Source organism: Lithobates pipiens, unplaced genomic scaffold, assembly GCF_037356315.1.
Source record: "Lithobates pipiens isolate NorthernLeopardFrog02 unplaced genomic scaffold, aLitPip1_a1.2 Scaffold_190, whole genome shotgun sequence".
Lineage (NCBI taxonomy): Eukaryota > Metazoa > Chordata > Amphibia > Anura > Ranidae > Lithobates > Lithobates pipiens.
Window position 1 is genome coordinate 88,729 of NW_027507765.1, and position 20,862 is coordinate 109,590.

Below are 20,862 nucleotides of genomic sequence, written 5' to 3' on the forward strand. Positions count from 1 at the left end.
CTTATAAGGGGACCATAGGTGTGCGCAGGGGGTGTGCTGGGTGTGCCCAGGCACACCCTAATCACCCCGTGCGGCGCAAATTCCCCCTGCTCATGTTTCCCCAAAGCCACCCAATGGGGCTCCTAAAAAAAATTGTAAAAAATATTACAGAAATATAATAATAAAAAAAACTACTGACACCAACCTCTGCCCTACTAACACGTCCATGTTTTAATACATTTTAAAATGTTTTTTACATTTATTTATAAGAGTGCGGGAGTATATATTACACATACATATATACATACATACACACACACACGCACGTTTGAGCTTTGGGGTGCACACCCTAATGCAATAGGCTGCGCACACCTATGAAGGGGACTGTGATATTGCAATGGGCAATCTGACAGTAACTGAAACTGGGGGGGGGGGGGGGGACTAACACTGACATCACTAATGACACTAATACAGCGATCAGTGATAATACTATACACTGTCACTGTACTAATGATACTGGCTGGGAAAGGGGTAACATCTGGGGCAATAAAGGAGTTAAATATGTGCCTAACAATGTGTAATATGTATCTGTCTTCGTGCTGGGAGTGCGCCGCGTGGTGGGCTCCCAGCACAGAGACCGGGGGTCTCACCGAGAGCCCCGGGCCCCCGTACTAACGTAAAGGAACTCCTGATTCCAGGTCACCTGATTGCTGTGATAGCCTCTGATTGGCTATTATAGTGATCTGTCACTGTGAAGCCCATCCCTGTGTTTTCTCTCTCTAAATGGAGGAGAGAGATACATTGTATCTCCCTCTCTCCCTGTATGCAGAGAGAGAAAAAAAAAAAAGTGTGTAAAAAAAATAAATAAATAAATAAAAAAAATAATAAAAATAATAATAATAATAATAAAAAAAAAAACCTACATCAAAGTTTGATCTAGGTCAGTACAGGGTTAGTGTTTGGGTCAAGGTCAGGGTCACTATTTTATTTTTTTAATTAGTGTCAGGTAGTGTCAATGTCTTTTAGGCAGGATAAAAAAACAAAATAAATAAATAAAAAGTAAAATGTGCACTATTGTTTCTGGGCTGTACTACGGTCCAAACACCTACTAACATACACATATGTGGCACCATTGCAATCGTCATGAACAGGAGAATTTATTTTGTGTTGTTTTTTGGTGGAAGGTTATGTTAGTAGCAAGAAATATGAAGCTAAATTAAATATATAAATAAATAAATAATATATATATATATATATATATATATATATATATATATATATATTTCTTTTTTTTTTTTTTTTTTTAATCTTTTAGAACAGTTTTCCATTCATAATAAAAAAAAAAATCAGGAGATATCCATTACCATTTACCACCAAATGAAAGCCCAATTTGTCCTGGGAAAAAAACGCGGTATAATCCACCTGGATGCCAAAAGCAGTTTGTGATGATATGTGCAGTTATACTAACACACATCAAAGTTGCACATTTGTGCTTGTGCATTAACATTTGGTTTACCCTTGGGAAAGGGTAAAAGGTGGGAAAGGGTTCACTTTTTAATGATATTAGAAGCACTGCACTTGTTTACCAATAGATTGATTGCTATTATGTGAGCTCAATATTTATTCTATGTTAGAGATCTGATCAATGAGAACTCTGTAAATCACCAATGGCAGAGAGCTTTGAACACCACCTATGCAGCTAGCAGAAGCATCAACCAATGGGAATTAACCCCCATTTTTTTTTTTTATGAGGTGGTATCTAACTCCACACCGCATATCCAAATTCACACCACACGTATCTCCCAATTGTTGGAGAGGGTGTGGAGCGTCTGGTACACTAGTCCACATCTTATGGACCTGTCAACATCTTTCCACTTTTTGGCCTCCTGTCTTTTGGCCTCATGGCGCAAGTCCTGGGACTTCCTATCCCACTTTCTCTGGGATTGGCTCTGCTTTCCCTGGAAGTGGAGGCTATACCCTCCCCCCCCTTCCATTAAGAAATGTAGTATTACACATCATTTTAGCTGCACGGCTAACCCTAGTCAGACACCAGAAAGACTCAAACACTCCAGAACTCAGGGAGGTGAAGCACTACACATGTTCACTGTACATACAATGCTATTTACATCTAGCTCATGAAAAAGTACTCTACAACCATTGAATTGTGGCGGCCTTGATTCGATTGCTATTCAAACTTTAGTGCTCGTGATTTCCACCCTTTCTATATGTTGTTTTTGCTTATTCTTCTTATTAATATTATTATAATTTTTGTTGTTTTTCTTCTTCTTCTTCCTCATATTGTTATCATTGTTCTTTTTCTTCCTCTTATTATTATTGTTATTAACATTGTTGTTCTTCTTTTGCCTCTTATTGTGATCATTGATGTTGTTCTTCTTCTTATTATTGTTATTATCGTTGTTCTTATTATTATTATTATTATTATTATTATTATTATTGCAATCATTCTTCTTCTTCTTTTTCTTCTTCTTCTTCTTCTTCTTCTTCTTCTTATTATTATTATTATTATTATTAATAATAATATTGTTGTTCTTCTTCTTTTTCCTCCTTTTGTAATCATTGGTGTTGTTCTTCTTATTATTATTGTTATTATCGTTGTTCTTGTTTTTCTTGTTTTTCCTCTTATTGTAACTCTTCTTCTTCTTATTATTATTATTATCATTGTTCTTCTAATTATTATTATTGTAATCATTCTTCTTCTTCTTGTTATTATCATTGTTCTTGTTGTTCTTCTTCTTTTTTCCTCTTTTTGTAATCATTGGTGTTGTTCTTCTTCTCATTATTAATGTTATTATCATTGTTCTTCTTCTTATTATTATTGTAATCATTCTTCTTCTTCTTTTTCTTCTTCTTGTTATTATCGTTGTCGTTCTTCTTCTTCTTCTTGTTATTATCGTTGTTGTTGTTCTTCTTCTTCTTGTTATTATCGTTGTTGTTCTTCTTCTTCTTGTTGTTATTATCGTTGTTGTTGTTCTTCTTCTTGTTATTATCGTTGTTGTTGTTCTTCTTCTTTTTCCTTCTTTTGTAATCATTTTGTAATCATTGGTGTTGTTCTTCTTATTATTATTAATGTTATTATCATTGTTCTTATTATTATTATTATTCTAATCATTCTTCTTCTTCTTTTTCTTCTTGTTATTATCGTTGTTGTTGTTCTTCTTCTTCTTGTTATTATCGTTGTTGTTGTTCTTCTTATTATCGTTGTTGTTGTTCTTCTTCTTCTTGTTATTATCGTTGTTGTTGTTGTTCTTCTTCTTGTTATTATCTTTGTTGTTGTTCTTCTTCTTCTTTTTCCTTCTTTTGTAATCATTTTGTAATCATTGGTGTTGTTCTTATTATTATTATTATTATTTTTGTTATCGTTGTTCTTGTTCTTCTTCTTCCTCCTCTTATTGTAATCATTGTTGTTCTTCTTCTTATTATTATTATTATTATAATTGTTATTATCATTGTTCTTCTTCTTCTTCCTCTTATTGTAATCGTTGTTGTTCTTCTTATTATTATTGTTATTATCATTGTACTTCTTCTTATTATTATTATTGTTATTATCATTGTTCTTGTTCTTCTTCTTCCTCTTATTGTAATCGTTGTTGTTCTTATTATTATTGTTATTATCATTGTTCTTCTTCTTACTCTTATTGTAATCATTGTTGTTCTTATTATTATTGTTATCATCGTTGTTGTTCTTCTTCTTCCTCTTATTTGTAATCATTGTTGTTGTCCTTCTTCTTATTATTGTTACTGTTGTCACTATTGTTGTTCTTCTTTTTTCCTCGTATTGTAATCATTGTTGTTCTTCTTCTATTATTATTATGATTGTGGTTGTTGTTATTATTATTATAGAAAGTCCAAAATGATTATTATCCAGGATTTCACTATACAGAGTAAAGTGTATTGGTACAGATACAATACAATTCAATGTAAGAGGGTTAGGAGGGCCCTGCTCCACAGAGTTAACTTACTAACCTGGTAGCATATCTCTTCTGCCAGGAGAGTCATGTAGGATGAGAACAAGTAGATGTAATGTATCTCGTACATTACTGCTTCTTGTGTATAGACTCCTGACTGTATGGGGCTGCTTTACTAAAGGAAAACAGACTGTGCACTCTGCAAATGCAGTTGCTTCAGAGCTTAGTAAATGAGCAGAAGCTCTGCTGACTTGAATCATCCAATCACGTGCAAGCAAACAAAAGCAGTTTTTTGGGTTTTTTTCCTAGCAGGTGATTGGGTATTCTTTGCAAAGTGAAGTTTCACCTCATTTACTAAGCTCTGATGCAATTGCACTTGCAGGGTCTATGTGCCTTTAGTAAATCAACCCCCATATTGTGTCTTGATATGTTTCTTAATTGCCCGTTTATAAAAGGCCTAAAGGTTCTATGTTAGGCGTCTTTCGCTGTACATACACCATATGCTGACTGTTTCTTACCGTTGCCTTTTTAACTGACCGCGCTTCCAAGTGTGAACACGTTCTGTACCTAAAGTCCTTAATAAAGACATATTGAAATGAAAAACTCAGCAGAGAAGTAAGCGGTCGGAGAATCAGAGTGACATTTGATGGCGAGTCTCCATGGAATCCCAATAAGAATGATCTCCCCATCAAAGGATCAATGTGGAGGCACGTGACGAGGGGAGATAACGTTCACATAAAACAAAGCATTCTGCGGGTACGTTATCCTCTCTGCGCGGTAACAGAACTTTCCGCAGAGAACCGCGCAATCCGCTCAGCTACCTGAGAAAACAACCGACCAACCATCTATGGAAAAGGGACATCAGAGGAAGGATAGGGGGGATGGGAGCCTGAGAACATCATATAAACACAACGTGACTTATTGTGACAACGAGTACAAAGATAAAGTGGAGGCTGCAGCAACCAGATGAAGGGTCCAACAAAAGCAGAAGGAAAACTAGAAGACGAAAAGCTGCTGAAGGCAACAGATCCGTACATTAGATTGTAAGCTCTCCGGAGCAGGGCCCTCCTAAACCCTCTTATACTGTATTGTATCTGTACCAACTCCCTTAACTCTGTATAGTGCTGGGCAAACCCTATAGAAATCCTGCATAATAATCTTTTTGGACTTAGAAATCATAATAATAACAACAAGAATGATAATAACAGAAGAAGAAGATGAAGAACATCGAGAACGACAACAATAAGAGGAAGATGAAAAAGAACAACAAGGACGATAGTAACAATAAGAAGAAGAACAGCAACAACAATGATAACAATAAGAAGAAGAACAACAAGAACGATAATAACAATAATAATAATAATAACAACACTAACAAGGATAACAATAAGAAGGGGAACAACAACAAGAACGATAATAACAACAATAATAATAACAACAATAAGGAGGGGAACAACAACAAGAACGATAATAACAACAATAATAATAACAACACTAACAAGGATAACAAAAAGAAGGGGAACAACAACAAGAACGATAATAACAATAATAATAATAATAACAACACTAACAAGGATAACAATAAGAAGGGGAACAACAACAAGAACGATAATAACAATAATAATAATAATAACAACACTAACAAGGATAACAATAAGGAGGGGAACAACAACAACAAGAACGATAATAACAATAATAACAATAATTATAGGAAGAAGAAGAACAGCAACGATAATAAGAACAAGAAGATGAAGAAGAACAACAATGATAACAATAAGAGAAAGAAGAGCAACAACAACAAGAACGATAATAACAATAATAATAGGAAATAAACAACAATAACCATGCTAACAATAAGAAGGATAATAACAATAACCATAATAATAGGATGAACAACAATAACTATGATAACAATAAGGAGAACAACAACAAGAACGATAATAACAATAACAATAATAATAGGAAGAAGAATAACAGCAACGATAATAACAATAAGAAGATGAAGAAGAACAACAATGATAACAATAAGAGGAAGAAGGACAACAAGAACGATTATAACAATAACAATAATAACAGGATGAACAACAATAACTATGATAACAATAAAAAGGAAAACAACAACAAGAACGATAATAACTATAATAACAATAATTATAGGAAGAAGATGAACAGCAATCATGATAACAATAAGAAGATGAAGAACAACAACGATAACAATAAGAGGAAGAAGAACAACAACAACAAGAACTATAATAACAATAATAATAGGATGAACAACAATAACTATGATACCAATAAGAAGGCTAACAACAACAAGAACGATAATAACAATAATACTAGTAAGAACAAGAATGATAATAATAATAGTAATAGAAAGAAGAAGAACAAGAACAATAATAATAATAGTAATAGAAAGAAGAAGAACAAGAACAATAATAATAATAATAGTAATAGAAAGAACAAGAACAATAATAATAATAGTAATAGAAAGAAGAAGAACAAGAACGATAATAACAACAATAACAATTATTATAGGAAGAAGAAGATAAGCAACTATAAAACAATAAGAACAACAACAACAACAACAACGATAACAATAAGAGGAAGAAGGAGGACAATGATTATAACAATAATAATAATGATAGGAAGAAGAACAGCAACGATAATAACAATAAGAAGAAGAACAACAATGATAACAATAAGAGGAAGAAGAACAGCAACAGTAATAATAACAATAATAATAATGATAGGAAGAAGAACAACAAAAACAATGATAATAACAATAAGAAGAAGAAGAGCAACAACAATGATAATAACAATAATAATAAGAAGAACATTAAGAACAAGGAAAACAATAAGAGTAAAAAGGACAACACAAATGATAACAATAATAAGAAGAAGAACAACAACAACAACAATGATAACAATAAGAGGAAAAAGAAGAACAACGACAATAATAATAATAATAGGAAGAAGAAGAAGAAAAACAACAATAATAATAATAAGAAAAACAAAAACGATAAAAAATAATATCATTAATAGATTTCCATGTTCTGGGGATGACAATGTCTCCTTCCCCTTGTACCAGAAATGTATTCTGTCCCGTGCTACTCGGACATTCTCTCCCTCCCTGAAAACCACAATTAGGAGTGTATGAGATGTGAAGAGAGACGATACAGTTTAAGTTAGGAAGGGAAACGAATGAGAACCATGAGGAGACCCCCACACATTACTCCTCATACATCATCACTACTCATCCCTATTCAGAACTCATATAGGTCAGAACATTGAAAGACCTAACACTGGCCACAGATTGGGAGAATTTTGAACGACATTTCTTAGGAAAAGAATGTTCTAAGAAATTTGGTTTGCTTTACAATTCATTATGGGGGGGGGGGGGGGGGGGTCAAATCGACGTTGGTTTTTGTTTGCAGTGATGAGAAAATTCTAAGGAGCGGGATGGAAAATCTTCCTCCAACGAGTACATTTCTAACAGTCAATGTGGTCTTCGTCCGGTAAAGTCCATTCATTCCCAAAATGTTCTTAGAATTTTCTAAAAAAAAATGTTGTACTCGTTTTTTTCCTAAGAATTTTCATTCAAACTCGTATCTCTGGATGGCCACTTTAAGCCTCCGAGATGCTTCCAGACCTTTCTTCCGATATGTCCCATGGAATGAAGAGTGTGGAGGACGACTGACCACACTGAACCTCAGTCCAAACGTATCAAGTAATGTCTCCGGGTAGACGGATTGGGCGCTCCTGGGCTCTGGTCTTATGTAGGATACATGGGGAGCGGGACTTGTATTTCCATTCTGCAAATGACTGAGAGACGTTCCCATCATCAGGAATAATATTCGGCTGTTGTCGGTGTTGGTGGTTTTATAACGTTTATCCCGCCCCGTGCGTCCGCGTCTACACTACAAATGTCTAGATGTGTACACTACAAATGTGTAGGGGAAGTTTTCTTTATTTTTTGTAAAATCAGGTGTATGACAATTTCCGTGAGATCATCTTATACCTGGGGAGGGGGGGGGGGGGTAATTCACTGAAACTGGAGAGTGCAAAATCTGGTGGAGCTCTGCATAGAAACCAATCAGCTTCCAGGGTTTTTTTTGTAATGTCAGAGCTGAACTACACAGGGTGAAGTTAGAAGCTGATTGGTTTCTATATAGAGCTGCAACCAGATTTTACACTCTCCAGGTTTAGTAAATCAATCCCAATGTGTGTGGGAGGCTTTCCTTAGGGCGCCTTGTCTGCCGCAATCGCAGATGCAACTCATACAACTGGTTATCCGAAGATTATAATGTCTACATACTATTACTTTACTTTATACACTTATATCATTAGTATTATTTTATTGTTATTATTATTAGTAGTAGTACATTAATAGTTTTAGTAGTATAGCAATAGTAGTAGTGGTAGTATATTATTGTTTTTATTATATTAGTAGTAGTAGTAATATATTAGTGTTAGAAGTAGTATACTAATAGGTGTAGTAGTATATTATTGTCATTTTTATATCAGTAGTAGTAGTAGTATATTAGTAGTAGTAGTAGTACTACTGGTAATAGTATATTAGTAGTAGTAGTGGTGTGGTAGTATATTAGTACTAGTAGTAGTAGTAGTGGTGGTGGTGGTAGTATATTAGTAGTAGTAGTGGTGGTGGTAGTAGTATATTAGTAGTAGCAGCATATTACTGTTATTATTATTTTTAGTAATAGTAGTATATTAGTAGTATAAATAGTAAAAGTAATATCATTTTTATTATTATTTTAGTAGTAATATTAGTAGTAGCATATTACATTAGTGGTAGTAGTAGTAGTAGAAGTATAATAGTAGTAGTAATGGTGGTAGTATATTAGTATCAGTAGTAGCATATTACTGTTATTACTTATATTATTAGTAGTAGTGGTAGTAGTAGTAGTATAAGTAGTAGGAGTAATATATATTTATTATTATATTAGTAGCAGTAGTAATAGTAGAAGCAGTAGTGGTGGTGGTAGTATATTAGTAGTAGTAGCAGCATATTTCTGTTATTATTGATTTTAGTAATAATAGTATATTAGTAGTATACATTCTAGATTCTAAGCTTTAACGAGCCGGGCCCTCTAGTGCCTCCTGTATTGATTTGTATTGTAAGTGTACTGTCTGCCTTCATGTTGTAAAGAGATGCGCAAACTGTTGGTGCTATATAAATCCTGTATAATAATAATAGTAAAAGTAATATAAATGGTATTATTATTTTAGTAGTAATATTAGTAGTAGCATATCACTGTGTTTATTACATTAGTAGTAGTAGTAGTAGTAGTGGTGGCGGTAGTATATTAGTAGTAGTAGTAGTAGCATATTACTGTTATTTCTTATATTATTATTAGTAGTGGTAGTAGTAGTAGTATATTAGTAGCATAAGTAGTAGGAGTAATATAGTTTTCATTATTATATTAGTAGTAGTAGTAGTAGTAGTGATAGTAGAAGTAGTAGTGGTGGTGATAGTATATTAGTAGTACTAATAGCAGCACATTACTGTTATTATTATTTTTAGTAATAGTACTATATTAGTAGTTTAAATAGCAAAAGTAATATAAATCGTATTATTTTTTTAGTAGTAATATTAGTAGTAGAATATTACTGTTATTATTACATTAGTAGTAGTAGTAGTATAGTAGTAGTAGTAGTAGTAGTAGTGGTGGTGGTAGTATATTAGTAGTAGGTGCATATTACTGTTATTATTACATTAGTAGTAGCAGTATAGTACTAGTGGTAGTAGTGGTGGTGTTAGTATATCAGTAGTAGTAGGTGCATATTACTGTTATTTATTATATTATTAGTAGTATATTCGTTGTATAAGTAGTAGGAGTAATACAGTTTTTATTATTATATTAGTAGTAGTAATAATAGTGGTGGTGGTAGTATATTAGTAGTAGTAGCAGCATATTACTGTTATTATTATTTTTAGTAATAGTAGTATATTAGTAGTATAAATAGTAAAAGTAATATAAATGTTATTATTATTTTAGTAGTAATATTAGTAGTAGCATATCCCTGTTATTATTACATTAGTAGTAGTATACAACAATGACAGTCCTGTATTTGGTGAAGAAATCCTCCTCCCGGCGCTGGACATATGTTAGACTGATTACATTACCACATCAGGAATCCCCGGTGAGATTCCAAACAGCGATCTGTTATGTGAAGCAGTTCTGGTTATTTTTATGACCGGCGGCAGTTCTACAACCCGCTGTGTCCCCACAAGAGGCCCGCGGACGTAGCGAGGAGGCCCGCGGACGTAGCGAGGAGGCCGCGCTCCTCATACAGGCACTCAGCAGTCTGGAGTCACAAAATCTTCCACATTATTGGAAATCCATTAGAGAGCCCAATAAAAGGATCCAAAGCTCTGATTTTCCACCGGATATTACTCAGCAACGGCCGGAGGAGTTACTACGGGGAGGAGATTTACTGAAGAGTTTTCCTAAAAGTGAATTTAGTTTAGTGAAGGATCTGAGGCTGTGCTGACTTCAATCATCCAATCAGGTGTGAACACCAGTCCTTTCTTCTTCGGGTGACCCCCAACATCAGAAAAAGTGTATTTCCGGAATCTCTATAGAATATCCAGCACCCCACAGACAATACAATGTACAGAGCCTTGAAAAAGTATTCATACCCCTTGAAATGCTCTACATTGTGTCACGTTACAACCAAAAACATAAATGTATTTTATTGGGATTTTATGTGATGGACCAACACAAAGTGTCACATAATTGTGAAGTGGAAGGAAAATTATAAATGGTTTTCAAACTTTTTTTACAAATAAAAAAAAAGTGTGGGGGAGGGGCATTTATATTCAGCCCCCTTTACTCTGATACCCCTCACTAAAATCTAGTGGAACCAATTGCCTTCAGAAGTCACCTAATTAGTAAATAGAGTCCCCCTGTGTGTCATTTAATCTCAGTATAAATACAGCTGTTCTGTGAAGCCCTCAGAAGTTTCTTAGAGAACCTTAGTGAACAAACAGCATCATGAAGGCCAAGGAACACACCAGGCAGGTCGGGGATAAAGTTGTGGAGAAGTATAAAGCAGGGTTGGGTTATAAGAAAATCTCCCAAGCTTTGAACATCTCACGAGCTCTGTTCAATCCATCATCGGAAAATGGAAAGAGTATGGCACAACTGCAAACCTACCAAGACACGGCCGTCCACCTAAACTGACCGGGCCGGGCAAGGAGAGCATTCATCAGAGAAGAGCCAAGAGGTCCATGGTAACTCTGGAGGAGCTGCAGAGATCCACAGCTCAGGGGGGAGAATCTGTCCACAGGACAACTATTAGTCGTCTCTCCACAAATCTGCCCTTTATGGAAGAGTGACAAGAAGAAAGACATTGGAGGAAGAAAGCCATAAGAAGTCCTGTTTGTAGTTTGTGAGAAGCCATGTGGGGGAGGGGGCAGCAAACATGTGGAAGAAGGTGATCTGGTCAGAGGAGACCAAAATTCAATTTTATGGCCTAAAAGAAAAACGCTATGTGTGGGAGAAACTAACACTGCCCATCCCCCTGAACACACCATCCCCACCGTGAGACATGTTGGTGGCAGCATCATGTGGTGGGGATGGTTTTTTCTTCAGCAGGGACAGGGAAGCTGGTCAGAGTTGATGGGAAGATGGATGGAGACAAATACAGGACAATCTTAGAAGAAAACCTGTTAGAGTCGGCAAAAGACTTGAGAACGGGGCGGAGGTTCACCTTCCATCAGGACAACGACCCGAAACATCCAGCCAGAGCTACAATGGAATGGTTTAGATCAAAGCATATTCATGTGTTAGAATGGCCCAGTCACAGTCCAGACCTAAATCCCATTGAGAATCTGTGGGCAAGACTTGAAAATTGCTGATCACAGACGCTCTCCATCCAATCTGACAGAGCTTGAGATATTTTACAAAGAAGAAGAATGGGCAGAAATGTCCTCTCTAGATGTGCAAAGCTGGTAGAGACACCCCCAAAAAGACTTGTAGAGAAAGGGGGTTCTACAAAGTATTGACTCCGGGGGGCGCCATACAAATGCCCCTCCCCCCCCACTTTTCATATATTTATTTGTATCATTTTCCTTCCACTTCACAATTATGTGACACTTTGTGTTGGTCCATCACATAAAATCCCAATAAAATACATTTACGTTTTTTGGGTGTAACATGAGAAAATGTGGGGGAATGTCAAGGGGTATGAATACTTTTTCAAGGCGCTGTATGTCACAGATCGGGACAACAATCGAATGACGTAGAAGTGTAAAGAGGAATGAAAACTCATTGAATGACTTCATGGAGGGAATGGTTTGTCGGAGAAGGTGTAAGCAAGCACCCAGTGAAGGCTCTGTAGTGATGAAGACATCTTAGGAGGATGTATTGATCACAGAGGTATTGATTGGATGTTACTGCAGAGAGATCTCTCAGCTTCTCATAATTACGTGTCGAGTCAGAGAGAGAGAGAAAAGGGAGATATTAGGAATAGGGGGGAAACCCCAGATCACATGGGATCTTCCCACTCGGAGATTCACCAGAAAGCCCAGATCAAATAGGATCCTCTTGCTTGGAGATCCATTAGAAAGCCCAGATCAAATAGGATCCTCTTGCTTGGAGATCCATTAGAAAGCCCAGATCACATGGGATCCTCCTGCTCAAAGATCCACCATAAAGTCCAAATTGGGGGGGGGATCCTTCCACTCAGAGATTCACCAGAAAGCCCACATCAAATAGGATCCTCTTGCTTGGAGATCCATTAGAAAGCCCAGATCACGTGGGATCCTCTTTCTTGGAGATACATTAGAAAGTCCAGATCACGTGGGAGCCTCACACTTAGGGATCCATCAGAAAGCCCAGATCACATGGGACCATCCTGTTTAGAAAATAATCAGAAAGCGCAGATCACATGGGATCCTCCCACTTAGAGATCCATCAGAAAGCTCAGATCACATGGGATCCTCCTGTTCAGAAACCCACCAGAAAGCCAATATCACATGGAAATATTAGGAATAAGGGGAAATCCCAGATCACATCAGAGATTCACCAGATCACTTAGAGATTCAACAGAAAGCCCAGGTCACATGAGATCCTTTTGCTTGGAGATCCAATAGAACGTCCAAATCACATGTGATCCTCCAGCTTAGAGATCCACCAGAAGGCCAGATCACGTGGGATCCTCCCACTTAGGGATCCATCAGAAAGCCCAGATCATATGGGATCCTCCTAGCCAGGGAGGCATCAGAAAGCCCAGATCACATGGGATCCTCTTGCTGCCTTGGAGATCCATCAGAAAGTCCAGATCACATGGGATCCTCTTGCTGCCTTGGAGATCCATCAGAAAGTCCAGATCACATGGGATCCTCCTGCTCAGAGATCCACCGGAAAGCCCAGAACTGTCACTGTCGGCCCGGAGAGCAGAGAGTTCTCTTCAGTCATAACTGATAAATTTCTGAGATGCTTTGTACATTGCAAACATGTGCAACTTAATGGAAACCATTCTGTGTACACCAGACCCAGAGACACAACCCCCGACAACCTTACACATGGAGGAGAGAGAGGGAGAGGATACATGGAGAATATAGGGGATGGGGGGGGGTATATAATGTATATAGAGTATAGGGGACATATACATTACATTAAGTGTATCATGTATATGAGGTATATATGGATTATATGGAGTATATATAGAGGATATGGAGTATATAGAATATGTGGAATATATGGGGTAAATAATGTATGTGGAGCATATATGGATTATATAAATAGGGGAGTATATGATGTATGTGGAGGATATATAGAGTATGTGGGACATATGGTGTGTATATACTGTATGTTTTATTCAGAAGATATAAGGTATATGGGTATATAGAGTATATAATTATTATGCAGTATAGATAGAGGATATAGGGTATGGGGGTACTGTATATGGAGTATATAGGGAATATAATGTATATGGAGCATATATGATATATATATATATATATATATATATATATATATATATATATATATATATATATATATATATATATATATATAAATAGAGGGAGAAAGAGTGATGAATTGTATAAGGTATGTGGGGTATATAGGTTAAATTATATGAGTATAAATGGATTATTTTGAGTACATTATATATACTAATAATAATACATTATATTATATGACGTTGTTAGAGTACGTGGGATATATATATAGATAGATAGATAGATAGATAGATAGATAGATAGATAGATAGATAGATAGATAGATAGATAGATAGATAGATAGATATAGATAGAATGTACAGTACTTGTGGAGTATATATAAAGTATATAAGGTACATGAAGTATATGGAGTACAAAGATTACATAGAGCATATAGGGGTGCATGTAGTATATATTAATTATATATAGTGCATGGAGTATATAGAGTACATGTGGAGTATATATGAAGTATATATAGAGTACATGGGAAGTATATATGAAGTATATATAGAGTACATGGGGAGTACATATGAAGTATATATAGAGTACATGGGGAGTACATATGAAGTATATATAGAGTACATGAAGTATATAGAGTACATGTGGAGTATATACAGAGTGCATGTGGAGTATATATGAAGTATATGTGGAGGGTATATGAAGTATATATAGAGTACATGTGGAGTATATATGAAGTATATGTGGAGTGTATATGAAGTATATATAGAGTACATGGGGAGTACATATGAAGTATATAGAGTACATGTGGAGTACATATGAAGTATATACAGAGTACATTGAGTAAATAGAGTACATGTGGAGTATATACAGAGTGCATGTGGAGTATATCTGAAGTATATCTAGAGTATATGGAGTATATACAGAGTACATGTGGAGTCCCCCGGCACTCCCGGAGCGGTGGTTTGTCGCACACCTATGTCTAGGTGTGAGTATATACAATATACATGGAGTATATATGGATCCAGCAGGGTTTGTTGCAGACCTACCTGAGGAAGTCCAGCCATCCGTCGCGGATGATCGCCGGGTCCAGCTGGACGGAGAGGAATTTGTCGCTGACGATCCTGGTCGGGCTCTTGGTGTTAACATCGAGGAGGATGAGGGTCCTTCCTCTGGATGATGATGGGAGTCCCCTCCTTTCCCCCCCAGGGTGGGCAGAGGTCGGTCCACGGGACAGGATAAGGAGGAGGAGGATGGGTAGCAGATGAGCGGTGCGGAGGGGGGGCATCGTCCGGGCTCTACACACACACCGACGGTCGGCGGACTCTGATCTCTGGTGGTCGGAGGAGGATTTTGCTGTGTTTTGGTGGAGGGGAAACCCACCCCCTGTCATCGGGCCAAGAGGAGCCCGGCACCGCCCCCCCGACACATTCCTCCGACATTCGCTGGACTCCTGCTGCTGCTGGTGAAAGGTAAGGTGAATGCGACCAATCAGTGTCATCACCGGCCGACCCCCGTGCGACACATCCCAGAAGCCTGCGACACTCACACTGCGACTTTGTGTCAGAGATCGGAGGATGGAACATCCCATAATAACCCCCCAGCTCTTCTCTTCTCTGGATTGTCGTCTCTGCATCCGACCGATGTCACCATTGATTAGTGCGATTAGAATATCATCTTCATCATCACCATCGTCTTCATTATCATCGTTATCCCTTATCATCATCATCATCACCATCATCTTCATCATCACCATCATCATCACCATCGTCTTCATTATCATCGTTATCCCTTATCATCATCATCATCACCATCATCTTCATCATCACCATCATCATCACCATCGTCTTCATTATCATCGTTATCCCTTATCATCATCATCATCATCATCATCTTCATCATCACCATCGTCTTCATTATCATCATTATCATCATTATCATCTTCATCATCACCTTCATTCTTTATCATCATTATCCTTCATCATCCTCATCATCATCTTCATTATCATCATCATCATCATTATCATCATCACCGTCATCTTCATCATCACCATCATCATCATCATCATCACCATCGTCTTCATTATCATCATTATCCTTTATCATCTTCATCATCACCTTCATCCTTTATCATCATTATCCTTCATCATCCTCATCATCATCTTAATCATTATCATCATCGTCATCTTTATCATCACCTTCATCCTTTATCACCATCATCACCATCATCTTCATTATCACCATAATCACCATCGTCTTCATTATCATCGTTATCCTTTTCATCATCATCATCATCATCATCATCTTTATCATCTTTTATCCTCATCATCATCCTTTATCACCATCCTTTGTTATCCTCATCACTCTTTATTAGTATGATCAGAACATCCTCCTCATCATCATCATTATCATCATCATTCTTTATCATCATCATCCTTTATCATCATCCTTTATCACCACCATCATCATCATCCTTTCTCATCCTCATTACCCTTTATTAGTACGATCAGAAAATCCTCCTCATCATTATCATCCTCATAATTTATTAGAATGATGAGAACATCCTCATCATCTTCATTATCATCATCCTTTCTCCTCCTCATCACCCTTTATTAGTATGATCAGAACATCCTCATCATCAGCTTCATTATCATCATCCTTTATCACCTCCCCATCATCCTTTCTCCTCCTCATCACCCTTTATTAGTAGGATCAGAACATCCTCATCACCATCACGATCCTCATAATTTATTAGGATGATCAATTCCGAACATCCTCATCATCATCATCATCCTCATCGTCATTGTCATCACCCTCCTTTATTAGTACGATCAGAGCTTCCTCATCTTCCTCCTCATCACCATTTGTTTGTACGGTGGGAACATCATCTTCATTATCATTATCCTCATCATCGTCATCATTTATTAGTACTATCCCAGCATCCTCATCTTCATCTTCTTAATAATCATCATCATCCTCATCGTCATTGTCATCACCGCCACCCTTTGTTAGTACGATCAGAGCTCCCCCTCCTATCTTCATTCCTATAATCATCCTCATCGTCATTTATTAGCACTATCAGAACATCATCTTCATCATTATCCTCCTCCTTATCATCACTTTTTTTTTATTAGTACGATCAGATCAGGATATCTTCAACATCATCACCTTCCTCTTCATTTCCATTCTCATCGTTATCTTCAACTTTCCTCCTCATCATCATCATCATCAACCTCCTCCTCCTCGTCATCTTCATCATTTTCCTCATCATCATCTTCATCATTTATTAGTACGATCAGATCAGGATATCTCCATCGTTATCACCATCCTCCTCATCTTCATTCTCATCGTTCTCTTCAACTTGCCCCCTCCTCATTATCATCTTCATCATTTATTAGTACGATCAGATGAGGATAGGTCCATCGTCATCATCGCCAACATTCTCATTTTTATTCTCATCATCATCTTCCTCCTCCTCCTCCTCATCATCAACCTCTTCATCATCTTTTTCATCATTCTCATCATTTATTAGAACGATCAGATCAGGATAGCTCCACCATCAATCATCCCCATCATCTTCATTTTCATCATCACCACCATCATCTTCAATCCTCCTCATCGTTATCCTCATCCTTTATTATTACGATCAGATCAGGATATCTCATCATCATCATCATCCTCGCCATCACTGATCTTCATCATTCATCATCCACCTGATTATTATTGTTATTCATTAGTACGATCAGATCAGGATATCTTCATCATCTTTTTTTTTCTTCTTATCTTCATCATCACCATCATCTCTATTTATTAGTATGATGAGATCGTCCTCCTCCTCGGGATCGATCCATGTATTATACTCTTATATCGGTAGATGGATACTCTGGTCGGACGATGGAATGTTTCTTTGTGTATATATAATTCCTGGGAGAAAGATGATATATATACATATTACAGAAGATCTGTGAATGGATGTGTGTGCACCGATCGGTCCTGTCATGTATACATCCAGTCACCCGACATATATCTATCGATGGGTCGTATAACATAGAATGATCGGCCTTTGGGATTATTCGTGTGATCTATACATCTATAGTGATGGCATTGTCGGAAAATCGATCTGATTGGAGGGAAGTGACCGATGTGCTGAAACAGGGATTTCCTGCAGATCTGCTCTCTTATCACACCCGTCCTATAATCAATGATTTGTATATATTGATCGGACCCTGGAGTCAGTCATCAATATTTATAGCGGATAATGATCGCAAGAGATCAGATCGCTTTCTTAGATTGTATTGATCTATTGGCATCTAACGGATCATTTGTGGTTAGAAATAAAAGGTAATTCCGTCTTTATATATTTTTTTTCCCTACATTGATTTATTGATCCAGAGCAACAAAATAATCATAAACGATAATCGATTAAATTGTTGTGTTCCGGTTATGGGGGATCTTTCTGTACATTTTGGTGAACACTGTGAGTACAATATACTGCCAGGCCTGTGAACATCCCATAATGAGCCTGACCCCTCCATTCATCACCATGGTGACCAGAGAGGATCGAAGACTTCTGATCACATCCATGGGATGACATCATCACTACCAACACACCGATATCTAGAAATTCGCCCCATAAAATATCACACCGTAGACTTCCATCACCCCAGAAGATCACTCCATAGACACGGAGATTGGGGTAGAGAAATACAGACACCATACTCAATAGATCTCCCAGATTATTGATCAATAGATATCACCTGTTATAGATCAATAGATGTCATTGATTATAGATCAATAGATGTCATTGATTATAGATCAATAGATATCACCTATTACACATCAATAGATCTCATTGGTTGTAGATAGATCTCAAAGAGTATGGATCAATAAATCGAATAGATTATAGATCAATAGATATCACCTATTATAGAACAATATCTCACAGATTATAGATATCTCTCACAGAGTATGGATCAATAGATTATAGATGAATAGATCTCACAGATTATGGATCAATTGGTCTCATAGCTCATAGATCAATAGAACTAATATATTATAGATGAATAGATCTCACAGATTATTGATCAATAGATCTCATAGATTATAAATCAGTAGATCTCACAGATTATGGATCAATAGATCTCATAGATTATAGATCAATAGATCTCACAGATTATGGACAAATTGGTCTCAAGGCTCATAGATCAATAGATCTCAGAAATTATAGATAGATCTCACAGAGTATGGATCAATAGGTCTCAAAGATTATAGATAAATATATCTCACAGATTATGGATCAATTGGTCTCATGGATCAATAGATCTCATAGATTATAGATCGATAGATCTCACAGATTATGGATCAATAGATTTTATAGATTATAGGTGAATAGATCTAACAAATTATTGATCAATAGATCTCATAGATTATAGATCAATAGACCTCACAGATTATGGACAAATTGGTCTCAAGGCTCATAGATCAATAGATCTCACAAATTATAGATAGATCTCACAGAGTATGGATCAATAGGTCTCAAAGATTATAGATAAATATATCTCACAGATTATGGATCAATAGATTTGATAGATTATACATTAATAGATCTCACAGATTATGGATCAATTGGTCTCATGGATCAATAGATCTCATAGATTATAGATCAATAGATCTCACAGATTATTGATCAATAGCTCTCACAGATTATGGATCAATAGATTTTATAGATTATAGGTGAATAGATCTAACAAATTATTGATCAATAGATCTCACAGATTATAGATAGATCTCACAGAGTATGGATCAATAAATGGAATAGATTATCGATCAATAGATATCACAGATTATAGATCAATCGATATCACTAATCTGCAGAGGGTAGATATATATGAATCGATCACATGACGGATCATTATTGGGTGAAATGTATAGGAAAAGATCGGCGATGATCGAATATAGAAGAAGACACAATTTAGATCAAATCGACAGTTGGTGACGTCATGGTAACAGATATACAGTATATTCATATATTTGTGTATTTTAGGAAAGGAGGTCCGGATGTCTCTCACATATACCGCAGAGAGGTTGGCCAGCATTGCCCATCGGACAATCCGACAGCCAGATACACCGACAATGACATCCACATCAGCGATCTGTGCGATCTCTATCGTTCTCCGGATGGTGATGCTGAGCGACGAAAATCTGACTGTCTGTAAATAGAGCGATAACTTCTCTCCGGAGGAGGATCAGCCTCAGCACAATAGCGCCTCCTACTGCCAGAGCGCTGTACGCACAGAGCCAGATACTAAACTCCTGGATGAGATAATTATAATAATAATATAAATGAAAGTAATACTTATGATTATATAATAATAACAATAATAATACTGAATATAATAAAGATACTACTAATAATAATAACGATAATGTTAATAATAATAAGTAAAAATAAATAATGATAATAGTAATAGAAGAATCTCCTCCACTAAGACCTGTCTGATGTTTAAAAATAATAATACCAATGATGATGATAATAATAATGATAATTTTAATAATAATATTTATAATTATAAATATAATAATAGTAATAGAAGAATGTCCTCCAGTAATAAGGATCTGTCTGATGTTTAATTAAAACAATAATAATAATAATAATACGAATGATGATGTTGATAATAATAAAAATAATGATAATTGTAATAATAATATCATTATTAATTTAAAAAATGATAATAGTAATAGAAGAATCTCCTAAAGTAAATAAATGTTTTATAATAAAATAATAATAATAATGATAATTTTAATAATAATATTTATAATTATAAATATAATAATAGTAATAGAAGAATGTCCTCCAGTAATAAGAACCTCTCTGATGTTTAATTAAAACAATAATAATAATAATAATAATAATAATATGAATGATGATGTTGATAATAATAAAAATAATGATAATTGTAATAATGATATTATTATTAATTTAAAAAATGATAATAGTAATAGAAGAATCTCCTCCAGTAAATAAATGTT

At 36.0% G+C, this 20,862-nt stretch overlaps 2 protein-coding genes across 2 annotated transcripts; both read left to right on the forward strand.

The window, feature by feature from the left end:
• The first annotated feature begins 5,122 nt into the window (after positions 1-5,122).
• On the forward strand, positions 5,123-7,286 carry LOC144000167 (uncharacterized). Its single transcript, XM_077493987.1, has 2 exons — positions 5,123-5,693; positions 6,469-7,286. The coding sequence occupies exons 1-2, from the start codon at positions 5,123-5,125 to the stop codon at positions 6,933-6,935; spliced, it is 1,038 nt and encodes a 345-aa protein (XP_077350113.1). The 3' UTR covers positions 6,936-7,286.
• A 234-nt stretch (positions 7,287-7,520) lies between these two features.
• Positions 7,521-20,323, forward strand: LOC144000168 (uncharacterized). The gene is made up of 3 exons (XM_077493988.1): positions 7,521-7,632; positions 15,494-18,174; positions 19,877-20,323. Exons 1-2 carry the CDS (start codon positions 7,521-7,523, stop codon positions 16,210-16,212), a joined length of 831 nt encoding a protein of 276 aa, XP_077350114.1. The 3' UTR covers positions 16,213-18,174; positions 19,877-20,323.
• The last annotated feature ends 539 nt before the right edge of the window (positions 20,324-20,862 follow it).

Excerpts from the sequence above, each read along its gene's own strand:
- LOC144000167 (XM_077493987.1), top strand. The coding sequence starts at position 5,123 with ATGAAGAACATCGAGAACGACAACAATAAGAGGAAGATGAAAAAGAAC. Across the intron at positions 5,694-6,468 it reads TAACAATAAGAGAAAGAAGA|ATAAGAACAACAACAACAAC; the intron begins GCAACAACAACA and ends AACTATAAAACA.
- LOC144000168 (XM_077493988.1), top strand. The coding sequence starts at position 7,521 with ATGGCCACTTTAAGCCTCCGAGATGCTTCCAGACCTTTCTTCCGATAT. Across the intron at positions 7,633-15,493 it reads CCTCAGTCCAAACGTATCAA|TGCGATTAGAATATCATCTT; the intron begins GTAATGTCTCCG and ends ACCATTGATTAG.